At 30.3% G+C, this 23395-nt stretch overlaps 1 protein-coding gene across 1 annotated transcript in view; it reads right to left on the bottom strand.

Annotated features, from left to right (window-relative positions):
- The window catches only part of LOC119603875 (DNA-binding protein D-ETS-3-like), a gene marked incomplete at its 5' end in the record, with an annotated part of 32222 nt that extends 10092 nt beyond the window's left edge, over nucleotides 1-22130 (bottom strand). The window contains 4 exons of the mRNA XM_037956136.1: nucleotides 2209-2398; nucleotides 11288-11335; nucleotides 18153-18236; nucleotides 22067-22130. Coding sequence (XP_037812064.1) covers nucleotides 2209-2398; nucleotides 11288-11335; nucleotides 18153-18236; nucleotides 22067-22130 — 386 coding nt within the window. The remainder of the gene's footprint in view (nucleotides 1-2208; nucleotides 2399-11287; nucleotides 11336-18152; nucleotides 18237-22066) is intronic.
- Between the last annotated feature and the right edge of the window lie 1265 nt (nucleotides 22131-23395).

Genomic DNA, 23395 nt, shown 5'->3' with positions numbered 1-23395 from the left:
ATAGTCTAGTCATAGTCTAGTCATAGTCTAGTCATAGTCTAGTCATAGTCTAGTCATAGTCTAGTCATAGTCTAGTCATAGTCTAGTCATAGTCTAGTCATAGTCTAGTCATAGTCTAGTCATAGTCTAGTCATAGTCTAGTCATAGTCTAGTCATAGTCTAGTCATAGTCTAGTCATAGTCTAGTCATAGTCTAGTCATAGTCTAGTCATAGTCTAGTCATAGTCTAGTCATAGTCTAGTCATAGTCTAGTCATAGTCTAGTCATAGTCTAGTCATAATCTATTCATAGTCTAGTCACACACTGCTTGGCTAGATCTGATGTGCAAAATATAAGAGGTCGAAAAGTGTGTTGGAGATTAAAGACAGAAAAGGTCGAGAAGTGTCGGGAATACAAGATCTTCATGTGAAATTCTTCGTCATTAGATATTTATCCCAAATGAAGGATAAAATGCTAAATCTTGTTGGTATATTATGCTGTTATTCCCATCTCTAAACCTTGAATACTTTTAAATTTATTTATCATGATTTAAATATTAAACAACAATGTTTTCCTTCTTCCTTATCACAAACATATTTCCATAATTAGTTTTAATTAAATTGCATACAAAAGAACAAAACTTTTTTCACTATACTTTTTTTTCTTTTTCGGAGGGGAGAAAATTTCATTATTGTTAAAATATAAATAAAAACAATAATTGTCACTGATGTCAAATTAAATTCGTGCCAATTTTGTGGAATGCTCCAACAAATAAAACAGAAAAATCTGAATAAAAAACAACAATAACAACGAGAAAACATTTGCACAATAAAAAAAATATTGTCATTCTTTGGCAATTTTTCTCTGTTCACTTTTTTGTTTTTTGCATTCAACCATTCATTTGGACCGGAAATGACCCCCAACTACAACTACTACAGTACTGCTGCTGCTGCTTCTGGTATAAAAAAATGAATGAATGAGTGAATGAAAAATATTTTTTTTTTTTTGAAAAAAGATATAAATTATCATTCAATGTTGTTGGGTTGAGCTTTTCAATAGTTTGTCAATGTTTTTTCGTTGCTGCTGTACGGGTGAAATTGTTTTTGTAAACTTTTTGTTGTTCTGTTCCTTGACAAAGAAATAGTGTTGATATTTAATTTTGCAAAAAACAATCAATTTTAAACAAAAGTTGCAAAATTAAAAAAAAAAAAAAAAATCAAGGGGGGTATGGGTAGACAGACACACACTCTGCCCGGCTCGAAATATAATTACAACATTTACAATTTAATAAATTGTCATTTATGGTCACATTATAATAACATATTTTTGTTTTCTATTTTCATTTCACGTTTACTTTTACTACTATTGACAAACATTTTTATTACATTTGCAATTTCATTACAATTTCAATTTAGTTGCCAGTTCTATTCTCAGCAGTTGCCCGCCTAATTTGATTTGTACAAATAATACCGAAAACAAGGAACATGTAAACGTTGCCCAGACATTTGTTATCATTAACCTATAAAACGAAAATAAAAATCAAATCAAATAATGAAAATAAATAAACCTTAACAGAAACTGTGACATATGATGACATTTCATGCCCCCTTTGGTTCAGTTTGTATACCTTTGCTCACACATCCTTTGAGACTAATTTCATGTTTGAAAATCTTTAATAGTGGTGGATTTCTATTATTTAGCTGAAACTTAAATTTTGCTAATATTTTGGGTAAATTTATAGGATTTTATTAGTTATTTTGTATGTGATTTTTTTTTGGTTTGGGTGTAAACTAAGATAGCAATCACTATTATGAATCAATAAGACTAATCAATGGTTGGATTCAATTATCTGGAAAATCTTTGACTAAACAAATGCTCATATTTTGCGATTTTCTTTTTTCATATGCCCTATTATTTATGCAGGTCACAATAATACCGCATTTTCTTTGAAGCAGAAAAGAAAATTAGAACTTGTCTAATTAAGTGTTTATCATCATTATATTCTGCTTTTGTATTTTTTATCTAATGTCATGATTTCTCTTCTTGTTTGCTATTAAATGAGGTTTATACCCTTAAGTCCTAGTGATGTTGATTTAAACAACCCTTAAATATAAATAGTTTTTATTGTTGTTATTATTATGATTGTATTGTTTGTTTTTCTGTAATTATCAACACTTAATTATTTAAAAATTTACAAGTAATTAATTAGTTTTTTCTTTTGTTCTCTTACCTTAAAGCACGACTTAATTTATCGTAATTCATATTGGGTTTTGATTTACGTTCGCCCCATCTTCGGGCTACCTCATCTGGATCGGTTAATTTGAATTCTCCATTTGTTCCCTCCCATGTTATGCAGCCAGCATTGCCGGAATCGGAAAGTAATTCTAATAAAAATTGCCAAAGTTGTATTTGACCAGAACCTGAAATGGTAAAAAAGTATTTAAGAGTTTAAAATTATATTTAGGTTAAAAATCAGTTATATAAAGTTTTTGAAATAGTCATCATTTCGAGAAGTAATGAACTAGTAAGAACCTTTAAATGAAAATATGTGTCGTGAATTGATGGAGAATTCTGGAAAGCGGACCTATATTAGGACTTTATAGATCTGTTCTTTTGACATTTATTTCGACAAAGGTCCTATCGTATTTTTAATAGCAAGATATATAGACATAAATACGGTAAGACATGGCTAGCTTGGCTTAGAATATAGTTAGGACTCAGAATATGTATACTGCTATTGGTCTGCGATCAATATTGCGATATGTTACAAACCGAATTCACTGATGTTTAATAGTTCATTTAAGATCAGAGTACTGACAAGGGATGATTGGTCCGCAAACACTATCCTAAGGGATAACGAGATCTCAATATATACTGATGGTTCAAAGACAACAAGGGGGGGGGGGGGGTTAAATTTTCTCCGAAAAACTGGATCTTCGACTATGTGACACCTGCACGGGGAAATGAAATATCTGATGAATGCGCAACAAAAGGGTCGTCCCTAGACTTAACCCTTGCGTAAAGGAATATTCACACTCCCCTGGCGATTCTATTAAAAGTGATAGATGACTGAGCATGGAGTGAGACGGAACTCAGGTGGTCAAATATCACCACTAGAATAGAATATCGAGACTGCTCTGGCCCACTCTGACAATGGATAGGACTAGCGTATGGGTCACCCACGTTATAGCTATTACAGAAGTTGTTTGGATAAGATTATTATTATGATTATCCAGCCTTACAAAAGCACAGACTACTTAATCTTGGTAGAGCTCTTTTCAATGATCTGGACTGTCTCAGAGATACATCACTAGTAAATATGATCGGTTTTATTAGGAACACCGCCTTTTTATCGCGGGGACCGCAGAAACCATATATTCAACGAAATTCGGAAGGGAAGCCATTCTGCTTTATATACAAACTCTCAACATAAGAGGTACAACACCATCTATGTTGCAAAAGCACAGACTACTTAATATTGGTAGATCTCTTTTCCATGATCTTGACTGTCTGAGTCGTCACTAGTAAATATGATCGGTTTTATTAGAAATACCGACTTTTTATCACGGGGACCGCATTAACCATATATTCAACGAAATTCGGGAGGGAAACCATTCATTATATACAAACTCTCAACATAAGCGAATGATAATTCTAAGGGTCACATGGACTCCGAGTGAACTCGCTAACTAGCGAACAACCACCTAACCTAACCTACAAACTGAATTACAATATAAAATTTCCCCCATCATTAATAATAGTGGGTAATAATAAAGCCTATATAGATTATGGAATATGAACTAGCGACAACAATTTCAAATAAGTTCATTAGGTTTCCGATCCAAGAAAAATGCCCGTAAAGTATGAAAGCAAGAAGAAGAATTCATTCACAAAAAGTCATTTCATAAAGTTTAATTCATAATCTCCTAGTACATACTTCCCCATCTGTTCTATTTGGAATATAAGTATTATAGTTAGTCGAAAATTCTTCCGTAAGTCTGCATAACTTGCAGGAAAAAGATCTGATATAAACTCGACAGAAGTTATATAGTTATAAAGGTTGACAATCTGTCTTCAGTATTTTCTAAGTTGTTAAGCTGTTTGTGGTTCCAGAATGATAATCTGAAAACTATCCAGTAATTCTCCTACATTTTAAATTTATTTCCCTCTCTTGCGTGTTTTGAATGTTCAAACCCAAAAGGATTAATAATTTTCGAGGTTTTATAAGTTTGGTAATATTTTATCAAACCCAAGGAAATTTTGAAACAATTTTTTATTTGATAATGATAACTATTGGATATTCGTTGCAAGATTCGTTCCACCATTAAGGTAAAAGGAAAACAGTTACAAAGAAGTAAACCCAACAGATGTTATTTTCCTAACAAACCTAGAAAATCTTTTCAAAACCTTTAGATATTTTCGCAAAAAGATAGAAATTTAAAAAAGCTTCTCAACAAGTGTTCCCAAAAATCTGGACCACCCATAGTTTTGTTTATGTATTTCTTTATATAATTTACAAAATCTGTATAAACAAAATTACAAAACACTTGTGAGTAGTAATAAACAGAATGTATTAAGCCCGAGGCTAAATAAATCACACATATTTAAAGACATTAAAGGCAACCGCAAATAATTTTAAACAACTTGATGAAACATTATTCGATTCGTTACGCACTTCAAAAGACTTCACTGATGAACATCATAAATCGCTTAATCATTTGGCAATTAGAAGTACGAAAGTTTGTACCTAAAGGGTGGCACAGAAGACAGACAATGAATACATAGGACAAAATTTGAAACAACCCTTCAAACTTCCAGTTATAAATAAAAATATGTGGCAAGAAACAGAGAGGAGAGAGTGTAAAGTAAGAATTAAGTGTTTTCTAAATGCTTAGATGAGTTTGAAACACAACTCAAGTGTGCAATTCAACAAAATTAGTATGAATATTGTGTTAATTGTAGAAATCTCAAAGATATATAAATTCTAAAAAAAGTTTAGTTCAATTGAATTGTAATTTTGTAAAATAAAGCACGTGCTATTTAATGGTTTCTAATGTGGCCTGAAAAATATTTTAATATTTTTAACATTTAATTTTACACAAAAAACCTATTTCGTTACATGAAAGTGTTGAAAGCAATTGCCTTTTTTAAGCAACAGTAGCGGCAGGACTCATTTAAATATTTCACCAACACTTGCACTAATTTTGATTTCCGTCCTTTATACAGTTTAGTTGCTGTTTCTCTTCTTTTTGTTGCTATTTAAAGATTTAACTTTGTTTTTTCCTAAAGTCTATAAGAAAACGGAAAGTAATTTTAACTTAACAAACGCATGTTGGTAATATTTTAATTACCAACATGCAACATTATTTGCCTTCTTTCAGCCGTCTTTATGGCAAATTGTTTTTTCCATTTTCCTTATTTTTCTTTTAGCTTTAAAGCTAAAATTTCATACACCCGCCATATTTGTTGGCAAAGAGTAGTGGGAACTTTTTAGTTATTTTAAAGTATTATACAGACGTCTAACGCCATTTTGTTTTGCCTTTATACTACCAAGAATTAGCATATTGTATGAGTTGTATATACGAATGTATAAATATTGTATGTATGTAGTAGATATACAATATATTTTTGTAGCTACCTCCTACTGCTTAGACTTTGTTTGCTGGAAACTTACTTTGCTGTAAGAAATGGGTAGCAACTATTAAAAGAGGGCTTTGCCTTTGATCTTAACTTTGTGGAAGTAGGAAAAAAATGTTAATTTAATTTTTAGTAAATGGAAAAATAGTAAAGAAAAAACTTGTTTAACTTAAATGCTTTTACGGAAATAATTAGTTGTTGTAATCTTGCTATTTTGACTCGTTTTTTAATTTTTTGCATTTTTTGTTTAATTCCTGCCAAGTGTTTTAAAAACATGAGCTAAATGGTTTTTTTATAATTACTATAAGAAAATACTAAAAATGTCCAAAAATTATGTAGTGATTAAGTTTAAGACAAAGTAATTAGCTTTATAAATTAAAAATTGGTACCATAATAGTTTACATACATATTTAAAAGGCCAAGGGTAAATAACTTCCGATATATTATAATGAAACTTGAAATGAACATAAGTCCAGTCTAGTTTTGTTATTTTTTAACAATTTATACTTCATTTAGGTTCATAGCGTCAGTATACAGTCTAAGATTGCTAGGAAGAAGACTCTACGAAGAACTTAGGGTTCCAGATTTTGTCGGAGGAATAGAATGGCTATTAAAATGTTCTTCGAAGGACACTTCCCCTTCAAATCTATTTCTGTTTCTTTTCTTCAGGCGGGCATTATAATTTACTTCCAATGTTGCCAATTTAACGTTTTTCCCATCAAATCTGACCAGAGTTAGACTATAGTCTAGTCTATAGTATAGTCTAGTCTATAGTATAGTATAGTCTAGTCTATAGTATAGTCTAGTCTATAGTATAGTCTAGTCTATAGTATAGTATAGTCTAGTCTATAGTATAGTCTAGTCTATAGTATAGTCTAGTCTATAGTATAGTCTAGTCTATAGTCTAGTCTAGTCTATAGTCTAGTCTAGTCTATAGTCTAGTCTAGTCTAGTCTAGTAGTCTAGTCTAGTCTAGTCTAGTCTAGTCTAGTCTAGTCTAGTCTAGTCTAGTCTAGTCTAGTCTAGTCTAGTCTAGTCTAGTCTAGTCTAGTCTAGTCTAGTCTAGTCTATAGTCTAGTCTATAGTCTAGTCTATAGTCTAGTCTATAGTCTAGTCTATAGTCTAGTCTATAGTCTAGTCTATAGTCTAGTCTATAGTCTAGTCTATAGTCTAGTCTATAGTCTAGTCTATAGTCTAGTCTATAGTCTAGTCTAAAGTCTAGTCTATAGTCTAGTCTATAGTCTAGTCTAAAGTCTAGTCTATAGTCTAGTCTATAGTCTAGTCTATAGTCTAGTCTATAGTCTAGTCTATAGTCTAGTCTATAGTCTAGTCTATAGTCTAGTCTATAGTCTAGTCTATAGTCTAGTCTATAGTCTAGTCTATAGTCTAGTCTATAGTCTAGTCTATAGTCTAGTCTATAGTCTAGTCTATAGTCTAGTCTATAGTCTAGTCTATAGTCTAGTCTATAGTCTAGTCTATAGTCTAGTCTATAGTCTAGTCTATAGTCTAGTCTATAGTCTATCTAGTCTAGTAGTCTAGTCTATAGTTCTAGTCTATAGTCTATAGTCTAGTCTAGTCTAGTCTAGTATAGTCTATAGTCTAGTCTATAGTCTAGTCTATAGTCTAGTCTATAGTCTAGTCTATAGTCTAGTCTTAGGTCTATAGTCTAGTCTATAGTCTAGTCTATAGTCTAGTCTATAGTCTAGTCTATAGTCTAGTCTATAGTCTAGTCTATAGTCTAGTCTATAGTCTAGTCTATAGTCTAGTCTATAGTCTAGTCTATAGTCTAGTCTATAGTCTAGTCTATGTCTAGTCTAGTCTAGTCTATAGTCTAGTCTATAGTCTAGTCTATAGTCTAGTCTATAGTCTAAGTCTATAGTCTAGTCTATAGTCTAGTTATAGTCTAGTCTATAGTCTAGTCTATAGTCTAGTCTATAGTCTAGTCTATAGTCTAGTCTATAGTCTAGTCTATAGTCTAGTCTATAGTCTAGTCTATAGTCTAGTCTATAGTCTAGGTCTATAGTCTAGTCTATAGTCTAGTCTATAGTCTAGTCTATAGTCTAGTCTATAGTCTAGTCTATAGTCTAATCTATAGTCTAGTCTATAGTCTAGTCTATAGTCTAGTCTATAGTCTAGTCTATAGTCTAGTCTATAGTCTAGTCTATAGTCTAGTCTATAGTCTAGTCTATAGTCTAGTCTATAGTCTAGTCTATAGTCTAGTCTATAGTCTAGTCTATAGTCTAGTCTATAGTCTAGTCTATAGTCTAGTCTATAGTCTAGTCTATAGTCTAGTCTATAGTCTAGTCTATAGTCTAGTCTATAGTCTAGTCTATAGTCTAGTCTACTAGTCTAGTCTATAGTCTAGTCTATAGTCTAGTCTATAGTCTAGTCTATAGTCTAGTCTATAGTCTAGTCTATAGTCTAGTCTATAGTCTAGTCTATAGTCTAGTCTATAGTCTAGTCTATAGTCTAGTCTATAGTCTAGTCTATAGTCTAGTCTATAGTCTAGTCTATAGTCTAGTCTATAGTCTAGTCTATAGTCTAGTCTATAGTCTAGTCTATCTCTAGTCTAGTCTATAGTCTAGTCTATAGTCTAGTCTATAGTCTAGTCTATATTAGTCTAGTCTAGTCTAGTCTAGTCTATAGTCTAGTCTATCTAGTCTTAGTCTAGTCTATAGTCTAGTCTATAGTCTAGTCTATAGTCTAGTCTATAGTCTAGTCTATAGTCTAGTCTATAGTCTAGTCTATAGTCTAGTCTATAGTCTAGTCTATAGTCTAGTCTATAGTCTAGTCTATAGTCTGTCTAGTTAGTCTATTAGTCTATAGTCTAGTCTATAGTCTAGTCTATGTCTAGTCTTAGTCTAGTATAGTCTAGTCTATAGGTCTGTCTATAGTCTAGTCTATAGTCTAGTCTATAGTCTAGTCTATAGTCTAGTCTATAGTCTAGTCTATAGTCTAGTCTATAGTCTAGTCTATAGTCTAGTCTATAGTCTAGTCTATAGTCTAGTCTATAGTCTAGTCTATAGTCTAGTCTATAGTCTAGTCTATAGTCTAGTCTATAGTCTAGTCTATAGTCTAGTCTATAGTCTAGTCTATAGTCTAGTCTATAGTCTAGTCTATAGTCTAGTAGTCTAGTTCTATAGTCTAGTCTATAGTCTAGTCTATAGTCTAGTCTATAGTCTAGTCTATAGTCTAGTCTATAGTCTAGTCTATAGTCTAGTCTATAGTCTAGTCTATAGTCTAGTCTATAGTCTAGTCTATAGTCTAGTCTATAGTCTAGTCTATAGTCTAGTCTATAGTCTAGTCTATATTCTAGTCTATAGTCTAGTCTATAGTCTAGTCTATAGTCTAGTCTATAGTCTAGTCTATAGTCTAGTCTATAGTCTAGTCTATAGTCTAGTCTATAGTCTAGTCTATAGTCTAGTCTATAGTCTAGTCTATAGTCTAGTCTATAGTCTAGTCTATAGTCTATTCTATAGACTGGACTATAGGCTATAGTCTAGTTAAATAACCGATGATCAATAAAAATGGGAAAATATTTCAAATATACAACATTTCGAGAGAAATGTACCGTTTGAGAAATTTTACTAATTGATCAAACACAGAAATGTTTCGAGTGAATGCCACTGAAGTTCTAAATCGACTCTGAACAGCTAATCATTGAATATTCCACGATATAGTATTATCCTACAGCAATCACTTAAGTGAATGTAAAATCTTATTCTTAAAACTGACATGTTTCGATTTATTCTTTTAATTTCTTTATTAAAAACATAAAATGGAAATGGAAATACCTTAATACCACAAACAAAATGTTGAAAGTTGCAATTGTGCTTAAAAAACATTTGAAATGGCAATAATTTAAATTTTTGTTTCTTTATGTTCAAACTGCATGTTGCATGTTTAAAACATTTAAATTTTCACTGAATCTTTAGTATGTTATTGTGGCTGTTATTTTCCCGTTCAAAATTTTTCTTATTTTTTATTTTTTTCTATAACAATGTATTATTGTTGCACCGGACTTTAGGTAACAAAGCGGTTCCGTGTTTTAAGGAAACTATAATTAATCAAAACAGCATTTTTGCCACCATCATTCTTTCTCACAAAACACAACAGTGGCAATTTCTACAATGTGAACAGAAAAATATAAAAAAACTAAAACATTTAAAATCTCTCCCCTACCCAACAATCACAAGCGTACAACAACTCTTTACATAAGTATATAATCATGAAAGTAGTTTGGATTTTAGTTTGTTAAGGTGATTTAGTCATAGTTTTACTTCAAATTTTCAACTTAGTATTTGCAACTTTATTTCGCGTGTTATATGGGGAACTGATTTTGCAAAGCACGTAGAGTTCATGTAAAATGTGTTGTAAAACGAAAGGAAAAATAAAATCATATACAAAAATGTTTTCTCTACCTTAAGTATGTATTTCTTTTTTGTTTAAAAATAGTAAATAAAATGAATAGAATAAAATATGGTAGAAGGAAAATAATATTTAGTTGTGGGAGAAATAAACCATTTATATGTCGCGTCGGAAAATGGAGGGCGATTTGGTTTTTATGCTAATTCCGGTCTATATATTTGTGTAAAATATTCGGCCAAAAATAAACAAGTTTTTATATACATACATTTGTACATAATAATAAATATTTACATGTAATAGTAAATTTTAAATAGATGTTTTTAAAACTGGTATTGTTAGAGCACTTAATTTTTAACAAAAATTGTATCTCTGAAACTGAATCACATTAAATACATAATTTTCCCATACAAAATTGTGGGAAAATTTTCTTATGCCTTATATATTCCCAAGTTAAAATTCTAAAAAAAAATTATTATATATTTGATTTATGATTAATATTACTGGTATTTTTCCGTTAATCACGCCCACTTTAAACAGGATTTGTTGAATCTCTTAAGCAATATTTAACCCGTTACTTTTCTAAAAGGTGTAATGAATTTTTAATGTAGCAAAAAAACAACAAAAGCACAATCATTAATTTCACTCCTTAAAAATAATAAAATATGTAAAGTTAACATAATTGATGACTTTGCAAATAAAATTATACTTGGGCATTTTAACCCTTTAATAAGCCGATCCATATATGATCACGTGTCTGCATTAATTTAGTTTCTTTCGAATGAAAAAAAAAAAAACAAGACAATAAAAAATACATACAAATTTATTTATTTCAATATTAAATAATAATGTTGGCCTGTATTTTCAGCTACACACCCTTAACGTTTAATTTCTATTCCCAGCCCTACAAAAAACACCTTTCTTTTCCAACTATTAAAGGGATATAATTTGATTATTATTCAGAGTTTGTATTAGACAGCCAGAAAAAGGTGTTATTTTCAAAGTCATAAACTTTTGTTTAAAACAAAAATTAAAACTATTTCCCCGGTAAAAAGGGTAGATTTCTTTCTTTCTGTTAACTTATTATTCAAATATCATGTAAATAGTTTTTGGAGCTGCTTTATATTTATGCTAATATACGATTTTTATTGTAAAAAACTTTATCTATAAATCTGTTTTTATCATTCTAAGACCTCCTCGTTAAGTTAAATTCCTTGTGTCAAGTGTTTTTAGCACGTGTCCCTCTTGCTTGCTTGGTCATGCTTTGCTTATTTCAAGCACCTGGTTTTTGGTAATGATTTAACTTACCTGAACTTGCTAGACGACTGCTTGTTGGTCCAAACATTTGATATGGATCTGTAATGTAATATAAGAAAAAGTATTAATTATGTTGGAATGAACTTAATTTACATAAAATACTATTGTTGTTTAATTTTGAACAGAAATTAAGGAATTTTTTAGAATGAGTCATTATAAGAATAAATTAGGAATTGATATTATCAGATATGGTTTCATACTAATTGTATAAATCAATGTGTTAATATAGTCTTCAAAATAGGAAAGGTTTGCTAGCCAATCTGGGGTCCGTGAGTTCGATTTCTACCAGTTTGTTTTCACTACAATAGGCGTATGACAGCGGACAGAGTAAATTTATCTCCAGAAAAGAACTAGAACTAGAAATCAATGAACTGGTTTCTTTGTTCTGTTAATATTCAGACTGAAAACCTAAATACAATGTCTAGGTTATCATTTACGTCATAGGAATTTTCGATTGAAGTTATTATTAACATCATATTGGTTGTTAGGTAATATACTCTCCAAAAAGAGGAGAGGATTGCCAGTCAATCTGGGGCCCGTGAGTTCGATTTCCGCCAGTTTGTTTTCACTACAACGGGCGTATGACCAGAGTTCTCAGAGGCAATTTATAACCAGAAAAGAACTATCGGCCACAGTTGAACTTTCACAACAACAACAACAAATTTTCTATATTATACGCTTTCACATACGACTTCTTTTGTACATCGGCAAAAGTTTTCGTGCGTTAATTTTCGATGTGTATCGCAGAGTGGTCTCTTTTTTCTGGTATTATTCAGTCATGAGAATTTCCGATTTAGGTTTTCATTAACATCATAATGATTGTTAAGAAAAATGAGATCAAATCTGAAAAAATTAGATTATTCTGAATTTTTGAAATTGAAATAAATAAACGGCAAATGTAAGGTGTTTCAAATGATATATATGTGATTTATTTCAGATTGAACCAGAATGATTGAATATAGAACTGTGGGTACGGAATATGTGATCATTTGTTGCCCATCAACGTCAAATACAAATTATTCTCTCTGGAACGCATTATTGTACTAATTGGTAGTATTCTAGTTCTATCAGTCTAGGTATCGTGACTTCAATTAATACCTACACTACAACAACAATCCTACTATTCAAAAGAAATGATTATTTATAACATTATTCGATCACAACCGGCAAAGTTCAAGTTAATTTTTAAATGATATTCTTCTCATGGGCGATCGGACTAAGAAAGATCGGCATCAAGCTTTAAAAGTTTTGTCCTTTCATTTTTAGAGGCCGAATTTACTCATCATCTATCACCTTTATCTTTCAGATATCTTTAATACTTTGAGTCGTTAATCTTAGAACTGGAAAACAACGGCACTCTTCATCCTCAGCTTGATTCCCATCTTTCTTTGCCAGATAGCACATGAGAAGAATGTCAAATATCATAGGAGATCGGGAACTGAGAAAACTTATGAAATTATACTTATCAATTAGTACAATACTAATAAGTCCGATGGACAGTTGATTTTTAAAATATACAATTATGATGAGTGAATACCGCTTCTAAGAATGAAGGCACTAACTTTTAACGGCTGTATTTATAAAAACTTATTTTAGGCAAAATTCAGGAAAATCGTATTTATAAACGTGAAATAGCTTAAAACACCTTCAATAAACCATTGACAATTAGAAGAATTTTATTGTAGGCTCGACCCTTCTTTAAGCCAACAATAACTTGATTTTTAACAATTTTTTTCTCAGATAAAGATTTTTCCGGTAATTTTAGGTTGATTGCGAAAACTAATTATGGTTTCTTTTAAAATAAAATCTAAAAATTCTAATTTTAACGTTTACAAATTTGTAAATAAAATCCCAGAAAATTTTTAAACGATTATATTTTGAGGAAAAAACTCAAATCTAGGCATTATTGGATTAATGCATGAATATTTGACAATATTCTAATTGTCCAGCACTATTTTTAGGCAATTTGGAAGTGCCCGTCTGTCAACCAAATGATGGACAAAATCATTTGATTTGGCTTTTTCAAAGTTTGTTGGTTAAATATAATGGCATAAAGTAATTAACCATGTAAATTATATTGATTAGTGTTATACTAATGCAAAATATATTCGCCGGCATTAAAATTAGTCAAATATCAAAGAAATTTATCAATATTTGCAAAAATTTATCAAAAATTACAAGGAAAATAAGTAAAAATAAGAAAATGTGTCATAGTGATGTATATTTTGTCGCAAAATATCCGTTATTCGGATACTTTTAATAATAATTAGAAATTATATGTTATATTTATACATCTGAACTAAATAGACATTTATTAAAGCCATATATATATTTATTTTTCTTAAAAGTTTGTTTTTATTGACAAAAATCTATTATAAACAAAAATATGAAATTAAGAAAACCGAATCAACGAATATTTTATCCTAATTGTACGCAACACTAACACATAAAATGACAGCCATATTGTACAGTGCTGCCAACTTAAACATAAATCAGCACAATAGTTAATATACGTTTATTATTTGTTTATGAATATCACAATTTTATAATTGGTTTTTAAGGCTAAAGTGTGCTTTAACTATTGAGTGCATTAAAAGCAAAATAAGATTTTTTTATAAATACAAGCGTAAAGCTATAAGAAGTAATAACTTTCTCATGAAGATCATCATAGCCATCTGCATTGATAAGTGTGTACTGAGCAAATTTTTGATCATTGTTTCAAAAATCCTTTAACAAAATCTTATTTAGTACGAACACTTGAGTTTTATTTGTTACAATATAGAAATAGTTTAAAAGGAAATGTAGTCACAACAAAAAAAAGTTTCCATTATACAGTATTTCCCCAAAACTTATAATAAGTGTAACATACTTTTTAGTACCAAATAACTCAAGGATTACAACTCACTCAGAAAAATATATTTTGGCGTAGGTGTAAGAGCTCTCTTAAATTAAAAGTATCACGCACAAGTATTTGAAAGCTTCAGAAAATAAATCATAAAGAATTTGTTTCAAAAAAAAAAAAAAAAACTTGAAATGTCCACAAGTACCATATAAGTACAAGTGGCCGGTGGTGGCACGAGTATATTTTAACCAAAATGTGTTATAATGGATATTTTGTGTTCTCTTCTATTTGTTGGAATTGTTTTATTTTAATGGATAACAATAGGAAGTAGGAATAAATGAAGAAACCAAGCTGAACTAAATACTACCAAATAATAATAATCATAATAATTTTTAGCAATTTTACACATTATTTTCATTTCAAGAGCACTTAGGGCGTGGCACTTGTACACATTTAGACATTTACATATAAGCTTAAATATATGAATGTATGAATATGAATATGTATATCAGTATATGTTTAGCTATAGATGTATTATAATGTTTGTCGAGTGTTTTTATTGTAATGTTTCGTTAGTTTTTTAACGAATGTTGATGTTTTGTTTCATTTTTTTAAAAGCTTGCTACAGAAAAAAAGAAACAAACATCAACAATATTTACCTACACATTTGTATGTATGTGTTTGTTTATGGTACTTTATTAAAAAGTTTAGTACACAATCATTCATTTATACATTTGTAACACACTCCATTCACTCTTATACATTTGCAGAAACCTACTCGTGGCAAGAATTATACTTGCAACACACATTTATTTTATTTTATTGTTTTCAACAGCAACAACATTTGCATGTTTTCTTATTATGTATTATACACAAGTTGAAGTGCATCGTTTCATTTACATTTCAATTTCTATATTCGTTTCAGTGTCTGAATTTAACATTTAGTGAAATAAATTTTAAATTTAAACAGTAACATTAGCAAAATAAAAAAACAAAACAAAAACAACAACAACAAACCCACAAAAAATACTTAACAGGAAGGTTATATTTCCTTAATACGCGCGTTGACTATGTTTCCGTCTCCGTCTTAACATTTTAGTTTTGTTTTGGTTTTTTTTTTCGTCGTAGGTAAAGTTGTGTTTTTGTGTTGGATTTTGAAATTTAAATTAAACAACAACTATATTATTGTGTGTAAAATAGTTTTTTAAGCAAATTTTCCAACATAATCCTGCCCAGGCAAAAAAAATTGTGTTTAAATATGAATATTTCTTTGTTTTCTATTTAGTTAGTTTTGTTTCCTTTTCATTGAGTTGTTAAACATTTTCATTGTTTAATATAGTGCGTTTCTGTTTTGTTTTGTTTTCTGCTGAGCTGTAGCTAATGTGTCGCGTGTATTCAAAGCTAAAAAACTCACTTTTTTGCCACGCGTCATATTTGTTCACTTTCACACACACTCACTCGGAAAATAAACACAATACAATCTTGCATTTATGAGTCAGTCAATCATCATCATATATTCGCACACACTTCTTTTTCAGTTTTTTGATTTGTGTATAATATTTTGGTTACACTTTTTTATTTCTGGTAAATATTAAATTTTACACGCGGCGACTGTAAAACAGCCAAGTGGAAAGATTTATAAGAGATATTGCAAAGAAGTTTTGTGTTTTGACCAAGGCAGGCAGAGAGATATGCCATCGATACAGCCGCGAGAAGAATCCGGGAACTAAATCTCGAAAATTCCACTATATATACATATATACTTGGACAGCCTTGCATCAATCAAGGCTCTTAACTCCAATGTTATTAAGACGAAATGTCTTCTCATTTGTATTCAATCATTGGCACAACCAATACAACGTCATGTTGAGTTGATCTGGGTTCCAGGACATGAGGGCATCTGATGAGTGCGCAACTAAAGGGTCGTCCTTAGAATTAACCCTTGAGCAAAGGGATATTCACACTCCCTTAGTGACCCTATCGAAATTGATAGATGACTGAGCTTTGAGTAAGACGGAACTCAGGTGGTCAAATATCACCACTTGTAGAATACCGAGACTGCTCTGGCCCATTCTGACAACGAATAGGACTAGGACTCTCTTGTCTCGTAGTAAGAACTCGATTAGGCTTCTAACTGGACATACCTATGTCGGAACGTATGGGCTACCTACGTTATAGCTAATGTAGAAGCTGTTTGGACGAAGAAGGGAGAAGTATCACAATAGGTTACATGGCCTCCGAGTGGACTTGCTAAGTTGCGAGTAACCCACGTAACCTAACCTAAGTGACTACTAAACAACTGATCGTTGACGATTCGAAGAGATAAGTTAATTTATGTAATGTAATCAACTAAATATTTTTCAATGGTTTTAGTTGAACACGATGAAATTTTTACATCAATTATTTTAATACCATTCGATGTAAAAGTTTAATCACCTTTGATCAAAACGAGTCTGTTTTTATTAAGATCCAGATCTGACTTATGTTAACGACTGATCTTTGGTATATCCAGGCGAATTTAAAAACATTTCAAAAAGATTTGCCATTATAATGTAATCAACTAAATATTTTTAAATGTTTGCAGTAACGCAGAAATGTTTACATCAATAATATTAATACAATTCGAAGTAAAAGTTTAATCGCCTTTGATTAAAACGACTCTGTGTTTTTATTAGGATTCAGAAGTGACTTAGTAAACTACTGATCGTTGGTATTTCCAAGCGTTTTTAGAAATATTTCGAATAGATATGTTCAAGTAATGTAAACAACTAAATATTTTTGAATGGTTGCTGTTAGATATGAAGAAACTTTTACATCAATTACATTAATACAATTCAATGTAAAAGTTTAATTGTCTTTGATCAAAACGAGTCTATGTTTTTATTAGGATTCAGAACTGACTTGTGTAAAAGAGATATCAAATGTTATTTGTCACTACAAAAGTAGATCCGAAGAACCAATATGAGTTCATTTACAACTACATATGTAATAGTATATTATAATTTTTTTTTGTCACCGAGTGTATATCTACAAAAACTACAATAATTTCTTTAATAACTTTTTCATACGCCGCGCCGTTTGTATGTTTTACGGTTTTATTGTAAAAAGTTACTCGTGACCGTCAAAATTTGACAGGTCGACATCACATTAAGTCACAAAACACAAAAACAAAACAAAAAAACTGAAATCAAATGTAATACATTGAAAAAGCAGAGTATTAAACAATATTGTGTTCATTTCATTTCAATTGTTTTGTTATTGTTGTTGTTGTTACACGATTTTGTTCTATTTTCTACCATTCTAATTGTACATTGTAAACATGTACAAGTATTTAAGGTTTTTCTATTTCTTTTTGCCACATTTTATTTTCTAGCTCAATTGCCATTTCATTACAATTCAATACATTCACACAAATATGCTCACACACACACTCTCTCATACTAATATTCAAACGCATTTATTGTATAGAAATAAATATTTAAGGTCCTTTCTTTCTAACCATATAAAAGTATGTAGTCAGTCTCTCTAGTAATAACAATAATCATACAAAAAATAACTACAACAACTCAAAACATTTGTAGATTGTATGATTTTAAACAAGAACAATGACAACAAAAAAATTGTTTAAAATTTTTTCAATGATTTGTACGAGTATCGTATTATTTTTATGTGTCATTGCCGCAAATGCGTTTCAAGTGCCACATGATTGTATTGTTGTTGCTTCTTCTACTTCTGTGAATGTGAATTTTGCTTCTTTTTTTGTTGAAGGGGGTATTTAAGGCATTATTTGTTTCTTTTCAAGTGTCACTTAAGCCCATACTACTACATTTTTTTTGTGGAGTTTCTTACGAAGAAAAAAAAAACTTTAATAAAAAGTGGCAGAAATTTTTAAGGGGGAAAGTTAGAAATGTGAAAAAAAATCAATAGATTTGTTTGAATTTTGCAAAAGTTTGTGTAGAATTCTTTAAAAATTAGTTAAAATGTTATTTATTTAGTTTGAAACTTGTTACTTACCAGGTTGTCTTAGATGTGTGTGTGGATCCAATGAGGATTTACCAACACTGACACCAACACTACTTAAGGCATTTGAACTGTATCCTGTAAAGAATAAGAAAATGAAATTTATTTAGAAACTTGTAAAGAGAAATATTTTGAGTAGGAATAGTTATTAAGTTTAAATATCATTAGTTAATGTATTAATCTTGAATGAAATAATACGAAATATTTTTAATTGTTTTTGTTTTAACTAAACTCAGAAATTGTTCCGTAACCTCTTTTTGCGTAAGTAGTAGAAAACTTCTTCATTAATACATGCACTTTTAAAGAAAGTAAAATTATTTCGTAATATTCAAGAAACTTTCTTTTATTTTACGAAATTATTTTATTAGAGGAAACCTTTTAAATTTTGTTAAAATTTTCGGAAACATTTCGTAATAGTTACGACGGTTTTCTTATACATATATTATGCTTGGATGTTTTCAGTGTATATTCTTAATCTTTTCGATATAAATTAAGTTGTATCGATTGAATCACAACGAACAAGTGGGAAAGATTGATCAGATTGATCCTGTATCAGTCCGGAACAGTGATAATAGTGCAATAAGTATGGTTTTACTAAAATCAAGTACATAATACTTGATTCAAGTACGGATCCGTTAAGACCTAATTTAAGTCTTTTTAGGACCGAAGTGATCTTACAATGTACTTAATTTGAGAACTTCTGGTTTGATTTAAGCTCGAAACCATACTTTATTTGAGACGTAAATAAGATCGATTGAAAAATGTAAAAGATTGAAGTTTCAGATATTGAGATTGAGTTTCAGATATCAGGTTATACGACCGGAGGAAAGAAATCTATGTAATGATTTCAAATCTTAGACGTAGTAAGAGAAGGTTCAGTTTTCCCAGTCCAAACATGGGATGTAATGGTTCAAGGGACCCTGTAGGATTACGGCATCATTCCAAAGTATCAGTCAAGAGATAGAAAGAAATAAGAGTACAACATATTGATCGTAATCTAACTAAGCATACACCAGTGGTGCGTGAGACAAACATATTTTTAGTTTCCAAATTTAATGAGAAAGCTACATGGAAAATGATCTTTTAGATTGAGAAAATCATGCCGAAGTTGGTTACCCAAAAGAGTTTGGGAGACCTCTGACCTGATCTAGGTTGGTTGGTTAACATGGTAGTTCACTGCACACGAACAGTCAAGTAGAGTCGAAGAGACTCCGTTTTGAGCGGACCACTCCACTCGTCAGATGTAGTATTGTATAGTATTAGATCCAGCCTTTAGCAGTGAGAAATCTCAGGATGTCATTAAGCTTAAGTTTCTCATTGAAGGAGGGCCACAATATATTGGCCCCTTTACACATGTCTAGGTTATTTCATCTATTTTTACCCTTTTGAAGATAGAATCTGAGAGTACTACTCTTGATAAAACCTAACGGGATTGCTACTGGAACGGCGTTTTAGATATCAAGAGCAGATCCCGTCTCATCTGCCTGTTGATTACCATTATAGTCAATATGTGCAGGGACCCAAACAAGGGTAATGTCAGACAGGCGACCCAGCCTTGACAGATCTTTCTTGCATTGTCTAACTAATAGGAAATTGGTAGTATAAGAATTAAGTGAGAGAAGTGCCGCTTGACTATCGACAAAATTTCCTATGTTGTCTCGAATATTGAGGTCATGTAGTACCCTACGAGCTGACATTATCGCGAATATTTCAGCCTGAAGGACACTACAGTTATTGGGAAGTCGGTGAGATATGCTTATCCCAGATTCTTCACAGAAATCATCAGAACCAATATCACAGTTCATTTCAGAACCATCTGTAAAGAAATATAGGAGCATCATATCATCTCTTAAAATAGATTATGATAAAAAATGCCTTGAAACCCAAAAATCTTTTTTAGGAATTATTAAATTGACTTGAACTATTTAAAAACTATTGCATTAGCTGTCTTTCCAATCAAAATTCACAGTCAAATTCCACAAACATTTCTTAAAATTTTAATATCATCCTTTTCTACAAACTTTCGAAAAAAAGTCCTTCATAAAACATTTCATTGTGAAATTTTAATGAATTGCGAACACAAAGAAATCAAAACAATGGCCTAAAGGCAAAATCAAAAATTTTAAATTGTGTCCTCAAGAACTAAAAGAGAGTAAACTGGAAAAAAAAGCACAATCATACAAATTACAGCCTCAGGGTTATGGTGCGAAATCAGTGCAGCAATTGTTTTTATAGCTATCGTAGCTATCTATGGTCTATTGTATTTCGAAAAATAAACCCGTCAAGAACAACACCATAACTAAAGGCACACACACACACACACAACACCCAGTTACACCAACACTTTTACAAAAACATTAAACTGTTAAAGTGTTAAAGATGAGCAAAAAGTATATTGAAGGAGGAGCAGGAGTTGGAAGATGATGAGAGTATGGTTTGTTTGATTGTGTTGATTATGTTCATTCATATCAGTGATTATTTGTGTGTGTGTGTGTGTATGTCCTTTGGAATATGTATCTATAAGTTCTCTTTTTCATGAAGTAAAAATTCTGTATTGTAATAATGCTACTCAAGTGTAAGAAAATAGCATCAACGACATGTATAACACAGATACAACGAACAAAGACCATTTTACAACAATCGCATTGTACCACTACTCATCGTATTATACTTTTCAGAGAGTGTGTGTAAAATTTTTCATTTTGCGATTTTGGGTTTTTTGAAGTTGTTTGGTTGTTCTTGGTGGCTTTGTTATTTTGCCCATAAGCTTGAAATACGCAACGAAGCAGAAATTTTTAAAATTAAACGACACGTTAGAGAAGTGTCAAAGGACACACTTCAAAAAATAACAAAACAACAACACACAACTTCGATAATTTTTAAACTCAAAGTGAGATTTTTTTTAATTTTTTGGAAAATTTCAATTGTTTATTATTATGTTTTCTTAAATTAGCCTTAGGATAAACGAATTTTGATAAGGATGATGCTTCAACAAAAACCATCAAAGAGATCATTTTCATTATTTTTAATAAATTTAAAAACAAACAATTTGTTTTGTGTCTAGCTTTATTAAAACACCCTTATTTAATATTTATTCTTTGAAACCTTCAAAATAATTTATCGTGTTTAAATATCTGTTGATTTACTATCATTTATTCATGCATTGAATATCAAGGATCATTGAATATTTAATAAGATTGACTGGTGTATATTTGTGGTGGTTAATAATCAAAAACTCAACAAATACGACAAGAAATAACAGGTAATGTGACATAGGGAGAGCCCTTTCTCTTTCGTAACAAATGTGTAATAGACCCCTGTTCGCACTTACAATTCATAATCATGTAAATGACATAAAAATATACGTGTAAATATTTATGAGTTGTTAACAATCAATAAATAAATATGTATGTTGATTGTTGAATATTGTTCAACATAAACATGTTAACGCTTCATTACATTTCATCATTATTATTAACACCCCCTAACTCCTGGGAAATATATAGAAAACGCAAAAAAATCAAACAACAACTTTACATCCTGAATTATCATCATACATTCCTAGGTGTAAATATATACATTTATATGTGTGGTTTTATGTTTATGTATTTGTTTGGTGGGTGGATTTTTTTGTGGAACACCTTTTTACACATATTTAACTTTTACCCAAAAAAGGCCAATCATACTTTTTGACACCTTCTTTTTTTTGAAGCCAGTTTTATATGTTATTTTTTTAACATTTATTACAATCTACACAGGAAATGGAAATATGTTTTTTTTATTTTGTGGGAGCGTGTTCTTTTCAATTGGGTGTGTGTTTTGCTATATCGTAAAAACTTAGCAAATTTTCAATATTTTGTGTTAATATATTAAAGGTACTTTAAAAAGTTTTTGAAATTATCACTTACCTTGAGATTGTGTTGAACTATGGGATCCCCAAGAGGATTTGTATGATGAATCTGTAAAGAAATAAAAGTATTTAATAGATTTTAATAACAGTTTTCATATGTTATTAATAAAAGTTCTGTAAAGATTACATTATAAAATTGGTCCCGACAATCTACTTTTTCGAACCTTGAGATTAGTTACTAGGGTGATCGATTATTCGACATTTTCCAAAAACCGGTTAACCGGTTTTCCATTATAAATAAAAAAAAATATATTTTAATTTGAAAAACTTAATGTTTATGTTTAAATTTGATTAATAAAACATGGTCCGAAATGATTTTTAACAGTTTAAAAGATTATAACTTTAGATCTAGTTGTCTGATTTACATTATTTCTTTAATATAAAAAAATTAGGAAAAAAGTGGGACACTTCTGTTAAACATAAGGTACTATGTAATCCTAGCTTATTTTAAAAGCCCTGTTTAGGAAATTTGCATAGGCATTCCAACACTTACATACACAATTTCAGCCGTAAATTAATTATTATAATTGGAATATAATCTTAAGATTGATAAAATTTTATCAAACAGTTATCAATTTTACAAATAAATTTTTTAATTAATTAGGAAAATCAAAAAAGTTTAACCAAAGGAGCTGTAAAAAAATATACGCTAGTTCATCGACTCAAATATTTTTAAAATTTAGACGGGACGTATTATTATTTACTTAAAAATTTCATTTAAATAATCTTTAAATACAAAGCAGATAAAAGTATTCGAACCCGGTTTTTAAAAAGTGAAAAAATCGGTTTATTCGATATTCGAAAAATCAACATTAAGAAAAAACCGACACTGGTAAAGCAGAAAAAACCGGTTTTAAAAACGGTTGAAAAATCGAGTCGATCACCCTATTAGTTACTCTAATTTTCCAAAAAAAAAAAAACTTCAAAATTATGCGACGATATAAAACGGAATTGATTAAACCAAGCAAGCTCTGAACTTGTAAGGACAAGAATTATTCCGAATACTAACAATAATTCTCATTTAGTTAACAAAATATTTGTTATAAGTCAAATGATATCATTATGTTATTAAAATGAGTTTATAACAAGTAAGAGTGCTATATTCGACTATGACGAATCTTAAATACACTCCACCAGCAAGCTACTTTTTATTAAAACCCATTTAACTATATAGTTTTTAGATAACTGACAACATTTTTGTTTCCGTAGTGAGGGTACTAACATTTATGCATACGTGGAACTAATTTTGATTAGGTTCTTAAATTTTTATATAAATAGGCCAGTTGCAAACATTTTAATATAACGATTTATCTATACACAAACATAC

Source organism: Lucilia sericata, unplaced genomic scaffold (genome assembly GCF_015586225.1).
Source record: "Lucilia sericata isolate MDLA Ls3-8-SP2 unplaced genomic scaffold, ASM1558622v1 Contig000344F_arrow, whole genome shotgun sequence".
Taxonomy (NCBI): Eukaryota; Metazoa; Arthropoda; class Insecta; order Diptera; family Calliphoridae; genus Lucilia; species Lucilia sericata.
Note: the sequence above shows the minus strand (reverse complement) of the source record. Positions and strands in the feature narration are given on the sequence as shown.